This window comes from Lutra lutra, chromosome 7, assembly GCF_902655055.1.
Source record: "Lutra lutra chromosome 7, mLutLut1.2, whole genome shotgun sequence".
In the NCBI taxonomy this organism is placed as follows: domain Eukaryota; kingdom Metazoa; phylum Chordata; class Mammalia; order Carnivora; family Mustelidae; genus Lutra; species Lutra lutra.
In genome coordinates this window covers 39431978-39447436 of record NC_062284.1, presented here as the reverse complement: position 1 = coordinate 39447436, position 15459 = coordinate 39431978, and the positions used below count along the sequence as shown (strand labels likewise).

At 40.7% G+C, this 15459-nt stretch overlaps 1 protein-coding gene across 1 annotated transcript in view; it reads right to left on the bottom strand.

Moving 5' to 3' along the window:
- Window positions 1–12891: 12891 nt before the first annotated feature.
- The window catches only part of AQP9 (aquaporin 9), a 40682-nt gene continuing 38114 nt past the window's right edge, over window positions 12892–15459 (bottom strand). Inside the window, exon 6 of the mRNA XM_047738970.1 lies at window positions 12892–13263. Within this exon, the coding sequence (XP_047594926.1) occupies window positions 13089–13263 (175 nt within the window). The 3' untranslated portion in view covers window positions 12892–13088. The remainder of the gene's footprint in view (window positions 13264–15459) is intronic.

Below are 15459 nucleotides of genomic sequence, written 5' to 3'. Positions count from 1 at the left end.
ACGGAAAACGTTTAGCGCCTTGCTCCTCGTGTGATACGTCAATACGTGTTGGGTTTCATTATTGTTCCTGTCTTATTACAGTAACAATGAGTTGTTACTCAATCAGTAGTTTCTAAAATTGACCTCTTTTCTTTGCACTTCTCTGAAGATTTGAATAATATATGCCTATCCCTAGTCTTATAGTGCTGTGTTGAAGAATATAGCAAAAATAAAAATAGTGCTTCCTTCTATCTGCCATCTGTTAACATTAACCATCTGCCTGAAGCTATGGGCCTATCCCTTTTTTCCTTCCTGCTCAAAACACTGATTAAAGTGTGTCCCCCACCTCTGCGCCCAACTCACACCTTTTGTGTTCCTGGCATGTTTCATGGGGCTCAATTCATTTGGGGCTCCAACCTCCATCAGACACCCATTCGGGCTACTCTTGCTCCTGCCGTATTTTGCATATGTCTCTCATCCTATCATAGGTCTGTCAACCCAGGAGTAGGTTAGGCCAGTACTAGAAGTTACTTAGCTCTTCCAGAATGGGGTAGAAAGCCAGTCAACCCTAAGAAGTCATAAGATCTGGGGTTAGGGAGCAGGGTTTGGAGAAGCAAGGGGAATTGGGGCACCAGAAAGGGAAATGAAGTAGAATTACATTAGCAAGGATATGGGTATCAAGTCATAGAACCAGGCACAGAGCTGACACAGTGAGATCCTAGAAAGTACCAAATCCAGGTTTCCTCCCATACCACCCCCCACTACCCCTAAGGCTGGTGGTGTTGGATCCTAGGTCTGAGTTGAATTGTAAGTAGAAATAGGTGGACCCCAGTGATGCAGAGAGCCCAGTGAGGTACAAAGATGTCCTCTCAGAGGGTTTCCAAGATTTCTGACACTTGCTTATCCCATCCAGTTCTGGCAGTTGGTTTTGAGTTAAATCCTGGAGAGCCTTTCTTAACCGATTTCTGAGACTTTTGAAACATGGCCTTATTTTAAGTCTAGATAGAAACCTATCAGATATCTTTCTTTCAGCAAGATGACAATAGTTGACTACAGCTGAGTGGGATCCAGGTCACTGCTGACTCTGAGTACTCAAAATGTCAATTTTATGTTAGAACAGATCTGATAAGAGTGGAGAGAGGCAGTGATGGGTTATACTTCACAGGGCAGTCATTTTTAATCCACTTTAACAACCTAAGGGAATGGTACTGGTTATAATCCTTCAGATGTCTATAACATCAAGGTGCCCTTAAATGTCACTCAAAAGCCATCTCAGACTTTTACCATTTCTTAACCTTTTAAAACAAAACAAAACAAAAAATATCCCCTTCCATTTTCTTTTAAGAGTTGGAGAAATAAACGTCACCACAAGCCCACCTCCTAGAGATAACATCTCTTAACATTTTGGAGTGTATTTGAGCTAGTTTCTTTCTGCCCTTCTCTCCTTCCTCTATCCTTCCTTCTTGTCCTCTTTCTCTCCTTAGACCTCAAGGACAGAGAGTTGAATTATTTATACCTCTCAGTCATGACACATTATCAACATTTGCATGTCCTTGGCTTTGCTTCTATTTTATTTTATTATTTTCCCCCTTTATCCTGAATATTTGTTCCCAGTCCTCACTGCTGCCACTGCTAGCCATTCTAAGATGCTCTATTCTTGTATTTGCATGCATCATTAAAGAATATATTGTATTTGTGTATTTTTAATTTGCATAAAAGGTACTTGCTCTAGGTCTTGTTCTGTTTCTTTTTAATTTTAACTCAACACTATGTTTATGATCTATTTAGAGTGCAAAATGTCCATCTGGCTCATTGCTGCTGACTGCTGCATGGTGGTTGATAACAGATATCCACCATATTTCATTTATCTATTTCTTGAGTCATGGACTTCTATATTATTTCTGACATCCTGCTATCAAAAACAACACAGTGGGGCACCTGGGTGGCTCAGTGGGTTAAAGCCTCTGCCTTCAGCTCAAGTCATGATCCCAGGATCCTGGGATCGAGTCCCACATCGGGCTCTCTGCTCTGCGGGGAGCCTGCTTCCTCCTCTCTCTCTCTCTGCCTGCCTCTCTGCCTACTTGTGATCTCTGTCTGTCAAATAAATAAATAAAATCTTTAGAAACAAAAAACAAAAAACAACAACACAGTAAACATGCCCATGTATATATCCCTATGGATCTGATTACAGGAAGTATATGGATAGGAGTGAGACTGCGGAGTCATAAGCATACAAATATCTACTATAACTAAATGCTTCTAGGTTGTGGTCATGTCAAGTGTGCCTGGCTGGCTCAGTCAGTAGAACATGCAGCTCTTGCTCTTGGGGTCATGAGTTCAATCCTCATGTTGGGTGTAGAGCTTGCCTAAAAAAAAAAAAAAATACTAATCTAAATGGTCATAACATTTTTTTTATTTGAGAAATGACTTGCTTACCATAAAATTCTCTCTCTTAAAGTGTGTAATTCAGTGGTTTTTAGATTATTCACAGACTTGTGCATCTAATTCCAGAACATTTTCAGCACCTCCAAAAGAAATCCGGTTACTATTAGCAGTCACTCTCCCTTTCCTCTTCCTGTGGACCATGTTCATCTGTTTTGTTTCTTAAATTCCACATGTGAGTGAAATCCTATGATATTTGTCTTTCTCTGACTTATTTTGTTAATTTTATCTATTGTTTTTCTATTTCTTATTTCATTAATTTTTACTCTAGTCCTTATTACTTCATTCCTTTTGCTCACTCTGTTTTGTTTTGTTTTGGTTTGGTTTGTTTTTTTTTTTTAATTCCAATATAGTTATCTCTGCTGTGAGGTTAGCTTGACCTTCTTTTTCAGTATCTTAAGTTAGAAGATTAGGTTGTTGATTGACGATCCTTCTCTTTTAATGTACATATTTATAGCTATAAATCTTCCTCTGAGCAATGCTCTCATTGCATCCCATAAACTTCCATATGTCATGTTTTCATTTTCATTCATCTCAGAATATCTTCTAATTTCCTTTGTGATTTCTTCTTTGACCCATTGATTATGTAATAGTGTGCTGTTTAATTTATACATATTTGTGAATTTCCCAAATTTCCTAGTTATTGATTTTTAATTTCATTTCAGTTGTGGTCAGAAAACATATTTTGTATGATTTCAATCCCTTTAAATTTGTTGGCCTACCTGTAGTCCGTCCTGGAGAATGGTTCATGTGCACTTGAGAAGAATATGGTTTCTGCTGTCTTATGGGTTGAGTGTTCTATAGACACTGTTAGGTCTATTTGGTTTATGATGTTGTTCAAGATTTTTATTTCCTCTGCCTATTGTTCTTTCCATCATTGAAAGTGAGGTACTGGTATATTTATAACTGTTGAATTGTCTGCTTTTCTCTTTAATTCTGTACATTTTTGCTTCGTGTATTTTGGAGCTCTATTTTTAAGTACATGTATGTTCATATTTCTTATGTTTTCTTGATAGATGGACTCTTTTTTCATTTTTAAATGCTTTTTTTGTCTCTGGTAATACTCTTTCATTAAAACCCATTTTTCTGGGGCACCTGGGTGGCTCAGTGGGTTGGGCCTCTGCCTTCGGCTCAGGTCATGATCTCAGGGTCCTGGGATCGAGCACCGCATCGGGCTCTCTGCTCGGCAGGGAGCCTGCTTCCCCCCCTCTCTCTGCCTGCCTCCTCTCTGCCTACTTGTGATTTCTCTCTCTGTCAAATAAATAAATAAAATCTTAAAAAAAATAAAAATAAAACCAATTTTTCTGATTTTAGTATAGACACTTCTCTTTTGATTACCATTCATATGGTAAGTATTTCAAGTAGTGCAGATCTGCTAGTGGCAAATTCTCTGTTTTTGTTTATCTGGGTAAGTCTTAACTTTTCCTTTATTTTAAAGGATAGTTTTGCTGGACATAGAATTCTTTCTTGACCATCTTTTACTTTTATTACTTTGAATTTACTATATTCCACTGACTTATGTCCTCTATAGTTTTTTTTTTATCATTTTTTAAATTTATTTTCAGCATAACAGTATTCATTGTTTTTGTACCACACCCAGTGCTCCATGCAATCCATGCCCTCTCTAATACCCACCACCTGGTTCCCCCAACCTCCCACCCCCCACACCTCTTCAAACCCTTCAGATTGTTTTTCAGAGTCCATAGTCTCTCATTGTTCACCTCCCCTTCCAATTTCCCCCAACTCCCTTCTCCTAAGTCCCCATGTCCTCTATAGTTTTTAAAGAGTTCTTGTATTATTATTATTTACACACAGTGAATTGCACAGATTTTTTAAGTGTAAGGTTTGATAAGTTTTGATGTATGTATTCATCTATATACTGTCTAACCCAATCAAAAACTATAAAACTTCCATATTTACAGGAAATTTCCTCTAGCCCTTTTATAACAAATACTATTGTCCACCTCTACAGCATCTACTACTCTGATTTCTTTTTCCTGTCCTTGAGCTCTATAAAAATAGAATCATATATTATGTATTTTTTATGTCTGATATTTTTACTCTATATATTTTAAAGATTTATCCAAGTTGTGGCATGTATAATAACATGTTATTTTTTATTGTTGACTAATGTTTCATTGGAAGAATATACCACAAATTATATATACATTTTCCTGTTGATGGCAACTTGGATTTTTTCCAGATTAGGGCTATAATGAATAAAAAAGTTAGTAACATTCTTTTTTTTTTTTTTTCTTGAGCGAGTGAGCAAGAGAAAGAGAAAGAGCGAGAGCATGAGTGGAGGGAGGGGCAGAGGAAGAGAGAAGCAGACTCTCTGCTGAGCAAGGAGCCCGATGTGGGACTTGATCCCAGGACCCTGAGATCATGACCTGAGCCAAAGGCAGACGCTTAATCGACTGAGCCCCCAGGCACCTCTGAACATTCTTGTATAAGGTTTTTTGGTGGACATATTTTCTGTTTAACTTGGGTAAATACTTGAGAGTGAAATGCACCATTATGGGACATATGTATGTGTAACTTTATAAAAAACATTTTCACAAAGTATACCACTTTACACTTCCACTGAAAATATACGAATTCAGATACTGTTATTTGACTTTGTCCAGTCTATTCTGGAATTAGCCATTCTAGTGCCTGTAACATGATGTATTATTGTGATTTTAATTTGAACTTCACTGATATTCTTATTGTCCATTCATATACATTCCTTAATAAAGTGTCTACTTAAGTCCTTAGCTCATTTAAAAATTTGATCTGGTGGGGAGGAGTCAAGATGGCGGAGAAGTAGCAGGCTGAGACTACTTCAGGTAGTGGAAGATCAGCTAAATAGCTTATCTAAAGATTGCAAACACCTACAAATCCAACGGGAGATTGAAGAGAAGAAGAACAGCAACTCTAGAAACAGAAAATCAACCACTTTCTGAAAGGTAGGACTGGCGGAGAAGTGAATCCAAAGCAATGGGAAGATAGACCGCGGGGGAAGGGGCCGGCTCCCGGCAAGTGGCGGAGCAACAGAGCACAAAATCGGGACTTTTAAAAGTCTGCTCCGCTGAGGGACATAGCTCCAGAGGCTTAACCTGGGTGAAGCCCGCGCGGGGTCAGCGCGGCCTCAGGTCCCACAGGGTCGCAGAAGGATCGGGGTGTCTGAGTGTCGCAGATCTCACAGGTATCAGAACGGGGAAGCCGGCTACAGAGACAGAGCCGAGGAGTGACTCTCAGCTCGGGGTTGCCTTGAACCGGTCGCAGGCTCGGTCAGCTCGGAGCGTGGCCGGAGGCCAGGGTGACGGGAGTCATTGGGCGCTGTTCTCTGAGGGCGCACTGAGGAGTGGGGCCCCGGGCTCTCGGCTCCTCCGGGCCGGAGACCGGGAGGCCGCCATCTTCATTCCCGCCCTCTGGAACTCTACGGAAAGCGCTCAGGGAACAAAAGCTCCCGAAAGCAAACCCGAGTGGATTACTCAGCCCAGCCCGGGTAAGGGCGGTGCAATTCCGCCTGGGGCAAAGACGCTTGAGAATCACTACAACAGGCCTCTCCCCCAGAAGATCAAGGAGAAACCCACCAGGACCAAGTTCACCTACCAAGGAGTGTAGTTTCAATACCAAGGAGAGCAGTGGAATTCCAAGGAGGAGAAAGCAAAGCACGGAACTCATGGCTTTCTCCCCATGATTCTTTAGCCTTGCAGTTAATTTAATTTTTTTTTCTTTTTCAATTTTTTTTCTTCTTCTGCTAATTTTTTTTAACTTTTACCCTTTTCTTTTTTAACATTTTTAAACTAGTTTATCTAATATATATATATATATATATATATATATATATATATATATATATTCTTTTCCTTTTTATACTTTTTCTTTATTGGTTTTCTTTTTTTAATTTTTTTTCTTTCTTTCTGAACCTCTTTTTATCCCCTTTCTCCCCCCTCACGATTTGGGATCTCTTCTGATTTGGCTAAAGCATATTTTCCTGGGGTTGTTGCCACCCTTTTAGTATTTTACTTGCTCCTTCATATACTCTTATCTGGACAAAATGACAAGGCGGAAAAATTCACCACAAAAAAAAGAACAAGAGGCAGTACCAAAGGCTAGGGACCTAATCAATACAGACATTGGTAATACATCAGATCTAGAGTTCAGAATGACGATTCTCAAGGTTCTAGCCGGGCTCGAAAAAGGCATGGAAGATATTAGAGAAACCCTCTCGGGAGATATAAAAGCCCTTTCTGGAGAAATAAAAGAACTAAAATCTAACCAAGTTGAAATCAAAAAAGCTATTAATGAGGTGCAAACAAAAATGGAGGCTCTGACTGCTAGGATAAATGAGGCAGAAGAAAGAATTAGCGATATAGAAGACCAAATGACAGAGAATAAAGAAGCTGAGCAAAAGAGGGACAAACAGCTACTGGATCACGAGGGGAGAATTCGAGAGATAAGTGACATCATAAGACGAAACAACATTAGAATAATTGGGATTCCAGAAGAAGAGGAAACAGAGAGGGGAGCAGAAGGTATATTGGAGAGAATTATTGGAGAGAATTTCCCCAATATGGCAAAGGGAACAAGCATCAAAATCCAGGAGGTTCAGAGAACCCCCCTCAAGATCAATAAGAATAGGTCCACACCCCGTCACCTAATAGTAAAATTTACAAATCTTAGTGACAAAGAAAAGATCCTGAAAGCAGCCCGGGAAAAGAAGTCTGTAATGTACAATGGTAAAAATATTCGATTGGCAGCAGACTTATCCACAGAGACCTGGCAGGCCAGAAAGAGCTGGCATGATATATTCAGAGTACTAAACGAGAAAAACATGCAGCCAAGAATACTATATCCAGCTAGGCTATCATTGAAAATAGAAGGAGAGATTAAAAGCTTCCAGGACAAACAAAAACTGAAAGAATTTGCAAATTCGAAACCAGCTCTACAGGAAATATTGAGAGGGGTCCTCTAAGCAAAGAGAGACCCTAAAAGAAGTAGATCAGAAAGAAACAGAGACAATATACCATAACAGTCACCTTACAGGCAATACAATGGCACTAAATTCATATCTCTCAATACTTACCCTGAATGTTAATGGGCTAAATGCCCCAATCAAAAGACACAGGGTATCAGAATGGATAAAAAAACAAAACCCATCTATATGTTGCCTACAAGAAACTCATCTTACACCCGAAGACACCTCCAGGTTTAAAGTGAGGGGGTGGAAAAGAATTTACCATGCTAATGGACATCAGAAGAAAGCAGGAGTGGCAATCCTTATATCAGATCAATTAGATTTTAAGCCAAAGACTATAATAAGAGATGAGGAAGGACACTATATCATACTCAAAGGAACTATCCAACAAGAAGATCTAACAATTTTAAATATCTATGCCCCTAACGTGGGAGCAGCCAACTATATAAACCAATTAATAACAAAATCAAAGAAACATATCGACAATAATACAATAATAGTAGGGGACTTTAACACTCCCCTCACTGAAATGGACAGATCATCCAAGCAAAAGATCAACAAGGAAATAAAGGCCTTAAATGACACGCTGGACCAGATGGACATCACAGATATATTCAGAACTTTTCATCCCAAAGCAACAGAATACACATTCTTCTCTAGTGCACATGGAACATTCTCCAGAATAGATCACATTCTTGGTCCTAAATCAGGTCTCAACCGTTATCAAAAGATTGGAATCATTCCCTGCATATTTTCAGACCACAATGCTCTGAAGCTAGAACTCAATCACAAGAGGAATTTGGAAAGAACCCAAATACATGGAGACTAAACAGCATCCTTCTAAAGAATGAATGGGTCAACCAGGAAATTAAAGAAGAATTGAAAAAATTCATGGAAACAAATGATAATGAAAACACAATGGTTCAAAATCTGTGGGACACAACAAAGGCAGTCCTGAGAGGAAAATATATAGCGGTACAAGCCTTTCTCAAGAAACAAGAAAGGACTCAAGTACACAACCTAACCCTACACCTAAAGGAGCTGGAGAAAGAACAAGAAAGAAACCCTAAACCCAGCAGAAGAAGAGAAATCATAAAGATCAGAGCAGAAATCAATGAAATAGAAACCAAAAAAACAATAGAACAAATCAATGAAACTGGAGCTGGTTCTTTGAAAGAATTAATAAGATTGATAAACCCCTGGCCAGACTTATCAAAAAGAAAAGAGAGAGGACCCAAATAAATAAAATCATGAATGAAAGAGGAGAGATCACAACGAACACCAAAGAAATACAGACAATTATAAAAATTTGATCTGTTTGTCTTTTTTATTGAGTTGAAGGAGTAGTTCAGATGTTCTGGGTACAAGTCCTTTGTTAGCTAATAGGTATTACAAATATTTTTTCCCAGTCTGTGGTGCACACATTCATTTATTTTCCATCTTCCTTCCTTCCTTTCTTTCTTCCTCCCTCTCTCCCTCCCTTCCTTCCTTCTTCCCTCTCTTTCTCTCTTTCTTTGTTTTTTTTTTAAGATTTTATTTATTTGTTTGACAGAGAGCATGAAAGAGCACAGGCAGGGGGAGCGGCAGAGGGAGACAGGCTTGGTGGATCAGTCTATCTATCTACCTACCTATTTATTATCTACCTATCTATATATCTACTTATTTTTTATATATATATATTTATTTATTTGACAGAGAGAGAGAGATCACAAGTAGGCAGAGAGGCAGGCAGAGAGAGAGGGGGAAGCAGGCTCCCTGCTGAGCAGAGAGCCCGATGCGGGGCTTGATCCCAGGACCCTGAGATCATGACCTGAGCCGAAGGCAGAGGCTTAACCCGAGCCACCCAGGCGCCCCTTTACTTATTTTTATAGAGACCTAGAGAGTCAACCCAGTAATTAACCCAGGACTAATACTGCTTCTCTCCATTTGCTGTGATTAGTAAATATGTTATCTCAGAGAACTTAAATTCCCAGTTTGAGAACTGATCAACATCTTTGTGAGTGATTTTTGGTGAGTTAAGTAGTTCTGTTTAAGGTGGCTCCATTGTTAAGTCTCTGCCTTTGGCTTGGGTCACGATCCCAGGGTCCTGGGATCGAGCCCCGAATCTGGGTCCCTGCTCGGCAGGAAGCCTGCTTCTCCCTCTTCCACTTCCCCCTGCTTGTGTTCCTTCTCTGGCTGTGTCTCTCTTTGTCAAATAAATAAACAAAATCTTTTAAAAAAAATTTATGAAGAAGTCGGAAAATTACCTGAGATTGAACTACCATGACCTTTGGAAGGTTCTATCCTTGAATCTAATCCTTTTACAAAAATGTTCATCAACAACTTGTTCCACGTCCTTTATCAATGGCTTTCAAATTATGTTCTGAAGATCCCCTACACACATACACACCTACAGTTTCTTTTCAGAAACCCCTCAGCACTGGGCTACGTGGGGGCAGACAGCAGTAGCATGATGATACACAGGCAGAGTGAAACTTCTCTTTCCTTCCCCACCCTCCTTCTATTTATAGCATCTTTGGTTTACTAGTGGTTACCATACAAATTTTATTTGACTAGGTTCTGTGGCTGAATAAAACTTGTAAACCCTTCTCTTTAACTGGAAGTTGTATATCTTTTTCCATGATGGTATTTTTGAGTACCGATGTGTCTTTATGTAAGACTGTGTGTGTGTATGTGTGTGTGTGTGTGTGTGTGTGTAAACAATTTAATTTATATCTTAAGGATCAGATTTTAATTGTTACATTTCTACTTCATTTAGCCTGTTCAACAGCTGAATATTGACTCTGGTTCCTACTGGTTAGAAAAGTCCTACAACGTCTGACATACTTTGAGATCTCAAAGGGTTGGGGAATCATGGAGAAATTGTTTTTGGCATAAAAGTAAATGATTCTTTTAAGTTTTGTGATCAACAAGGAAGGGGGGGGGTGTTTTTAAAATTCCACCTCCTAAAGGATCTATTTAAAATATAGGTTATTTGGCTCTACTTGACTTCTGATACAGATCATTCAAACACAAAGACATTCTCTGGTATAAGAATCCACCACAGGCAAACCCAATTGTAAACTGGGGGAGAGGGAGAATTTGAATGTGAACACGTAGAACAAGAGGACTTTTTTCTTTTTTTTCCCCATTTAAAAAAGTCTTCCTGGGGCTGATTTCCTAATGTGCATTCTCCTTTCATGATCCCGGTCATTAACCACCAGTTAGTGTTTAATGATCACCTGCATGGATCCTAGATTCCACAATCCAACCTGAAAACTCAAAATTTAGGTTGCCTTTTTCTCTAATAATTATAATCCACCAACCCCCAGGGGTTGTTCCTCACGTGTTTGGCATTTCTGTTTTTGCAGAATGTGAATCAGGGCACAGGACTTAGCGTCGTCTCTTATTCCTCCCCTCGCCTTTTCTCAAATCCAGAATCTCTCAACCTCTGCACAAATTGCCATTTTGGGCTGAAGAATTCTTTATTGTGGGCTGTGGGGGTGGGGGGGGGCTGTCCTGTCCTTTGTAGGATGTTTAGCAGCATCCTGACCTCTACCCACTACCCACCAGCAACTCTCCCGCCCTAACTGTGACAATCAAAAATCTCTCCAGACATTGCCACATATCCCCTTGCAGGGGTGGCGGAAGGGACTGAGAAGGGGGTAAAGCTGCCCATTATTGAGAACCGCTGCTCTCAAATCTGTAAGAATCCCAAGCCTGAGAATCCTTCCAGAAATCATCTGGCCACCACTAGACATGGTCCTCAAAGAAAACTTAGACACATGTAATCTAACCAAGTCAATATTCTCGACCCCCACTACACATTTGAATCACTTCAATATTTACAAATGATTAACTGGGACATTAGTATTTTTTAAAAGCTCCCCAGGAGATCTCAATTTATAGACAGGGTAAACATGTGCCCTTAATAGTCACAGCACTCATAAAAACTTAGAAAAAAAAGCCACCAATTTTATTTCAAATGGGAAATATCCAGGTAGTTTCAGAGCAAGAAAAAAAATTCCATGTTGGTAGATTATAGAGCATAGGCCACTGGAGACATTTCACATTTGCTTTTTGTTCTGTTATCATCACAATGCAACTGGGAACTGGACACCTCTGGGAATGCTGGGCTTTTTAACAGTTTGACTGAAGGTGTATCGTTTGATGTAGAGCAATTTCTCTGGTGCTTGTAACTCACTGACACTTTCACCAAAGTGACATCAATTAGGGAACTTCACAGGGAAGATCCTGACCAAGGGGAAAGTCCCCATACATAATGTTTGTGATTGGCGGGGAAGGAGGAGCAAGAGTTACAAGGAGCAAGGGTGGGCTAGGAAGGGAGGCCTTCAGATAATGTTTTTCAACACATGAAAAATAGGACCAAATTGCCATGTCTTTCCTTGGTTAGTGTTTCAGTAACAGCAGGAATAAAACCACACGATGAAGGTCTTTATCTTTTAGGGTCCCAGGAACATTATATCCAGAAGGTGGACACATTCTGGCCGCTGCCAGCGCCACGTCTTCTGGCCAGCCAAGGAGGGCTGGCCGAGATTCTTGACTAGTTATTGATCTTCTGAAAGGTGTAGGATGCATTAGATGAGGTTTGACTTTCCATGTGACCTTAGGCAACTCACTCAACTTCCCTGAGACTTTGTTTCCTTGTCTGAATAAATGGGCAGCACAGCATTTACCTTGGACAGTCATTATGAGGATTAAATGAGATAATAAATGGGAAAGTGTTTTTGTGAATGGTAAAGCCCAATAAGGTAACATTATCTTTCTGGGGTCCTTCTCTCCTGAAGATTCCACTAGACCAGGATCCCATGGCTTCCAGTTTTGGCTTCTAGGACACGGGTAGAATAATGGATGAGTGCAGCCATTGACTTAACTTGTCAAATGTCTGTCCTCAAGTGGACAATTAGGAAAATGCATTTGAGTTAAAAATATAGGGTGATGTAATTTTCATGACTGAGGTTATGGCTGTATTTTAGGTTATTATATACTAAAGACAAGAAAATTAATTGGTGCCCTCTAAAATGCAAAGAGCAAGAGATTAATCTGATAAATGGTTTCCATTAAAAAATTCCATTTGGTTTCCCAAATTTATCTTGTCTCCTGAGGTTTTTGAATGCCACAGTGTCCTTCCCCTGTGCTTTCCAGGTGTATTCTACTGTTTCCCATATTCCTAGGTTTGAGGAGTATCTGTATTTACACAAATATAGTGGCAGAATGTAACCGTACAGTTGACCTATTGGCTCCCTAATTCATGGATATATTAACTGAAATCACTGTTTTGTCTTTCAATTTAGTTTTGGTTGATACTCAAAACATAATCTTTGCGGAAAAACAAAGCTTTCATAATGCTATTACATACGGGTAGTGCAGCTGAGATCATCCAAATAAGTCCACGGTCAAGGTTCTAAGTTATCGGTGCTCGCCTAGTAATAAGGATTCCCATCAAAGGATGAAACAAACAGAGCAGGAGATGAGGCTATTTCAGGGGACAGTCAGTGCTATTCTGGGGGAAACCGGTGAAGAAGAGGTCAGCATTTGCCAACTTTGACTTGAATGCGTTTACAATTATGCGCCTCACATGGCTAGCAGAGAAAATTGGGTGGATTCCATCCTACTCTTATGAAAACACAGACACCTGGATGCCATCTTTTCTGATGAGAATACTAGTGCAGCCCATTGTAAACCCAACCTGAGCACACGACTACATTATCACACTAAGTTCATATTTATCTGGTTTGTCCTCAGATGGTTCTGTCTCGAAGTCTGGGTCAGGATCCGGGTGGTGGATTTCAATGACAAGAACATAGATGAGGCCTCCAATCACAGCACCAACCAAAGGGCCCACTACCGGAATCCACCAGAAGTTATTTCCAGCTCTGAAAACAAACAAGAAGTTAGTGATACACCAACTTGGATCTTCCTCCTGGTATTACTAGCTATTCCCTAACAAGCCAGTGTTTCCAATGCTCATGGTTCCCTTTTAACTCAGCAAGAGCTAAGCATAAGGACATTTACTGTAGCTTGAAAAATCATCCTAGATTTTTCATATACCTCATTTCAGACAATCTAGTCCAATGTGCTATTAGTACCTGTGAGAGAATAGGTCCCCTTTATTTTCCTTTCAGGAAACAGAGTCCCTGAACCCACTGTCAAAACTGAAGTCATCTAGGGAAAGTGCTGGTCGATTATTCAGGAACTGCTTTGTCCTCATCCTGAAATGATGAGTCCTGGGGATTATGAATGGAAGGATGTGGATAGTCGGTCTAGGAGGGCAATCACAGAGTAAATAAACAGGAAATGTTTGCCAATGAGTGGATTTTAAAAAATGAAAGGTGGATATATGAATTACCTACTAAATATAATTTAATTTCATGCTTATTTTTTGAGGTCACAGCTTTTTTTTTTTTTTAAGATTTTACTAATTTATTTGACAGAGAGAGATCACAAGTAGGCAGAGAGAGGCAGGCAGAGAGAGAGAGAGGAGGAAGCAAGTTCTCTGCTGAGCAGAGAGCCCGATGTGGGGCTTGATCCCAGGACCCTGAGACCGTGACCTGAGCCAAAGGCAGAGGCTTTAACCCACTGAGCCACCCAGGGACCCCAAGGTCACAGCTTAAAGTTACTCTCTGATAAGGCTTTCCTGCCATGATTCTCTTTTCTGCCATGATTCCAGAAGTTCTCAATCACAGTACATTGTACTGAAAGTAGAGTTCCGGAAGAAAGCAGGTGCCTTTGTAAATTGTCACCATCTTCTTCAGAGGAAGGAAATCCATTTAAATACCTCCATAGGAAGGAACACAATGTTCAGAAGCAAGCAAAATTATTCAATAATACTATAAAGTTATTTAAGGGTGTATATATTTCAGATAAAACTTGCGTAAAGCAGGGGAATGATAATCACCACCACTGAGAATAATGTGGAGGAGGCAGGGGAAATAACAGGAGCTGTTTGAGGACTTCACAGTTGGGGAAAGGCTTGCGGCTGTTCTTTTTATCATTATGCTTAGTCACCACATATATGTTCCAGGTGGCCTTTTGTTTGTATCACATTTGGATTAGAAAGAATAATAAAGGAACGAAGCCCCGTGCTTGACCTTCATCCTTCCCTCTGTCTGGCGATCCCTTTCGCCTGGATCATCCCCAGAAATCTTAGCTCACGAGTTCAGGCGCAGGGGAAGAGCCCTGAGGTTGAGCACAACAGCCACCAGAGGTCGCTCTTACTGCGCAGCTGAGATGACGCTATACTTCGAGGCTCTCTCGGTGTCCCCATATTCAGGAGGGGTGAGCCCCCAAATCCAGGAGGACTTTCCTGGGAGAGGCGCGTGGGCTTTACAGAGCTAGGGACCTTCTCTTGGGCAAACACATGAAGCACGTATAAGCCACCTCATTTGTCTCTCATTTCTTTTCTTTCATCGTGACTTAACCACTGAATCTCACTGTCCTCGAACAGATCCAGGTCCCACGTATCTGCCAGGACACATGTCCTCCTTTCACTGGCCGGACTCTTCCTTCTGTCGGGGCTGAATGTGTTGTGCCAGGGTCACAGGTCAGAAATGGAGGCCTTCAAACATGGGTTCCCGCCTGGCCCAGTCTTAGGGGTCCTCCGTGTCATTCACACGCCATGATTTGGGGGATGTCAGGACAATGTCTTTGTTACTTGCTTAAGGTACGGACCAGCATCGGGGATTCATTCCTTTGGGTAAACTATTTAAAATATTAACAATCTCCCTGAGATCCTTCATCCATGAAGTCATGGGAATTCGTGGAGAGCGCTTAGATGGAAAACACTATAATATTGAAGGGAAAAGCCAGAGTCAGCCAGGGTCTATTGACTGGCCCTTGTCTGGTGCTCCCCTCCCCTGGCCAGACTGGGGCGAGTGGGGACCTGAGAGTTAGGCAGTCTTGGTTTTACCTGAGGCCTTGGGGGTAGACCCAAGCTAATATAGCTACTGAGATGCTTACTGGGGATGAGGAACCCTGAAAGGGTGGGACGATCTAGGAACACTTTAGAGATCTGTTATCCCTCCAAGGTTTTCTTGGGCATTTTTGAAGATTACCAGCCAGCCAGCTCTTTC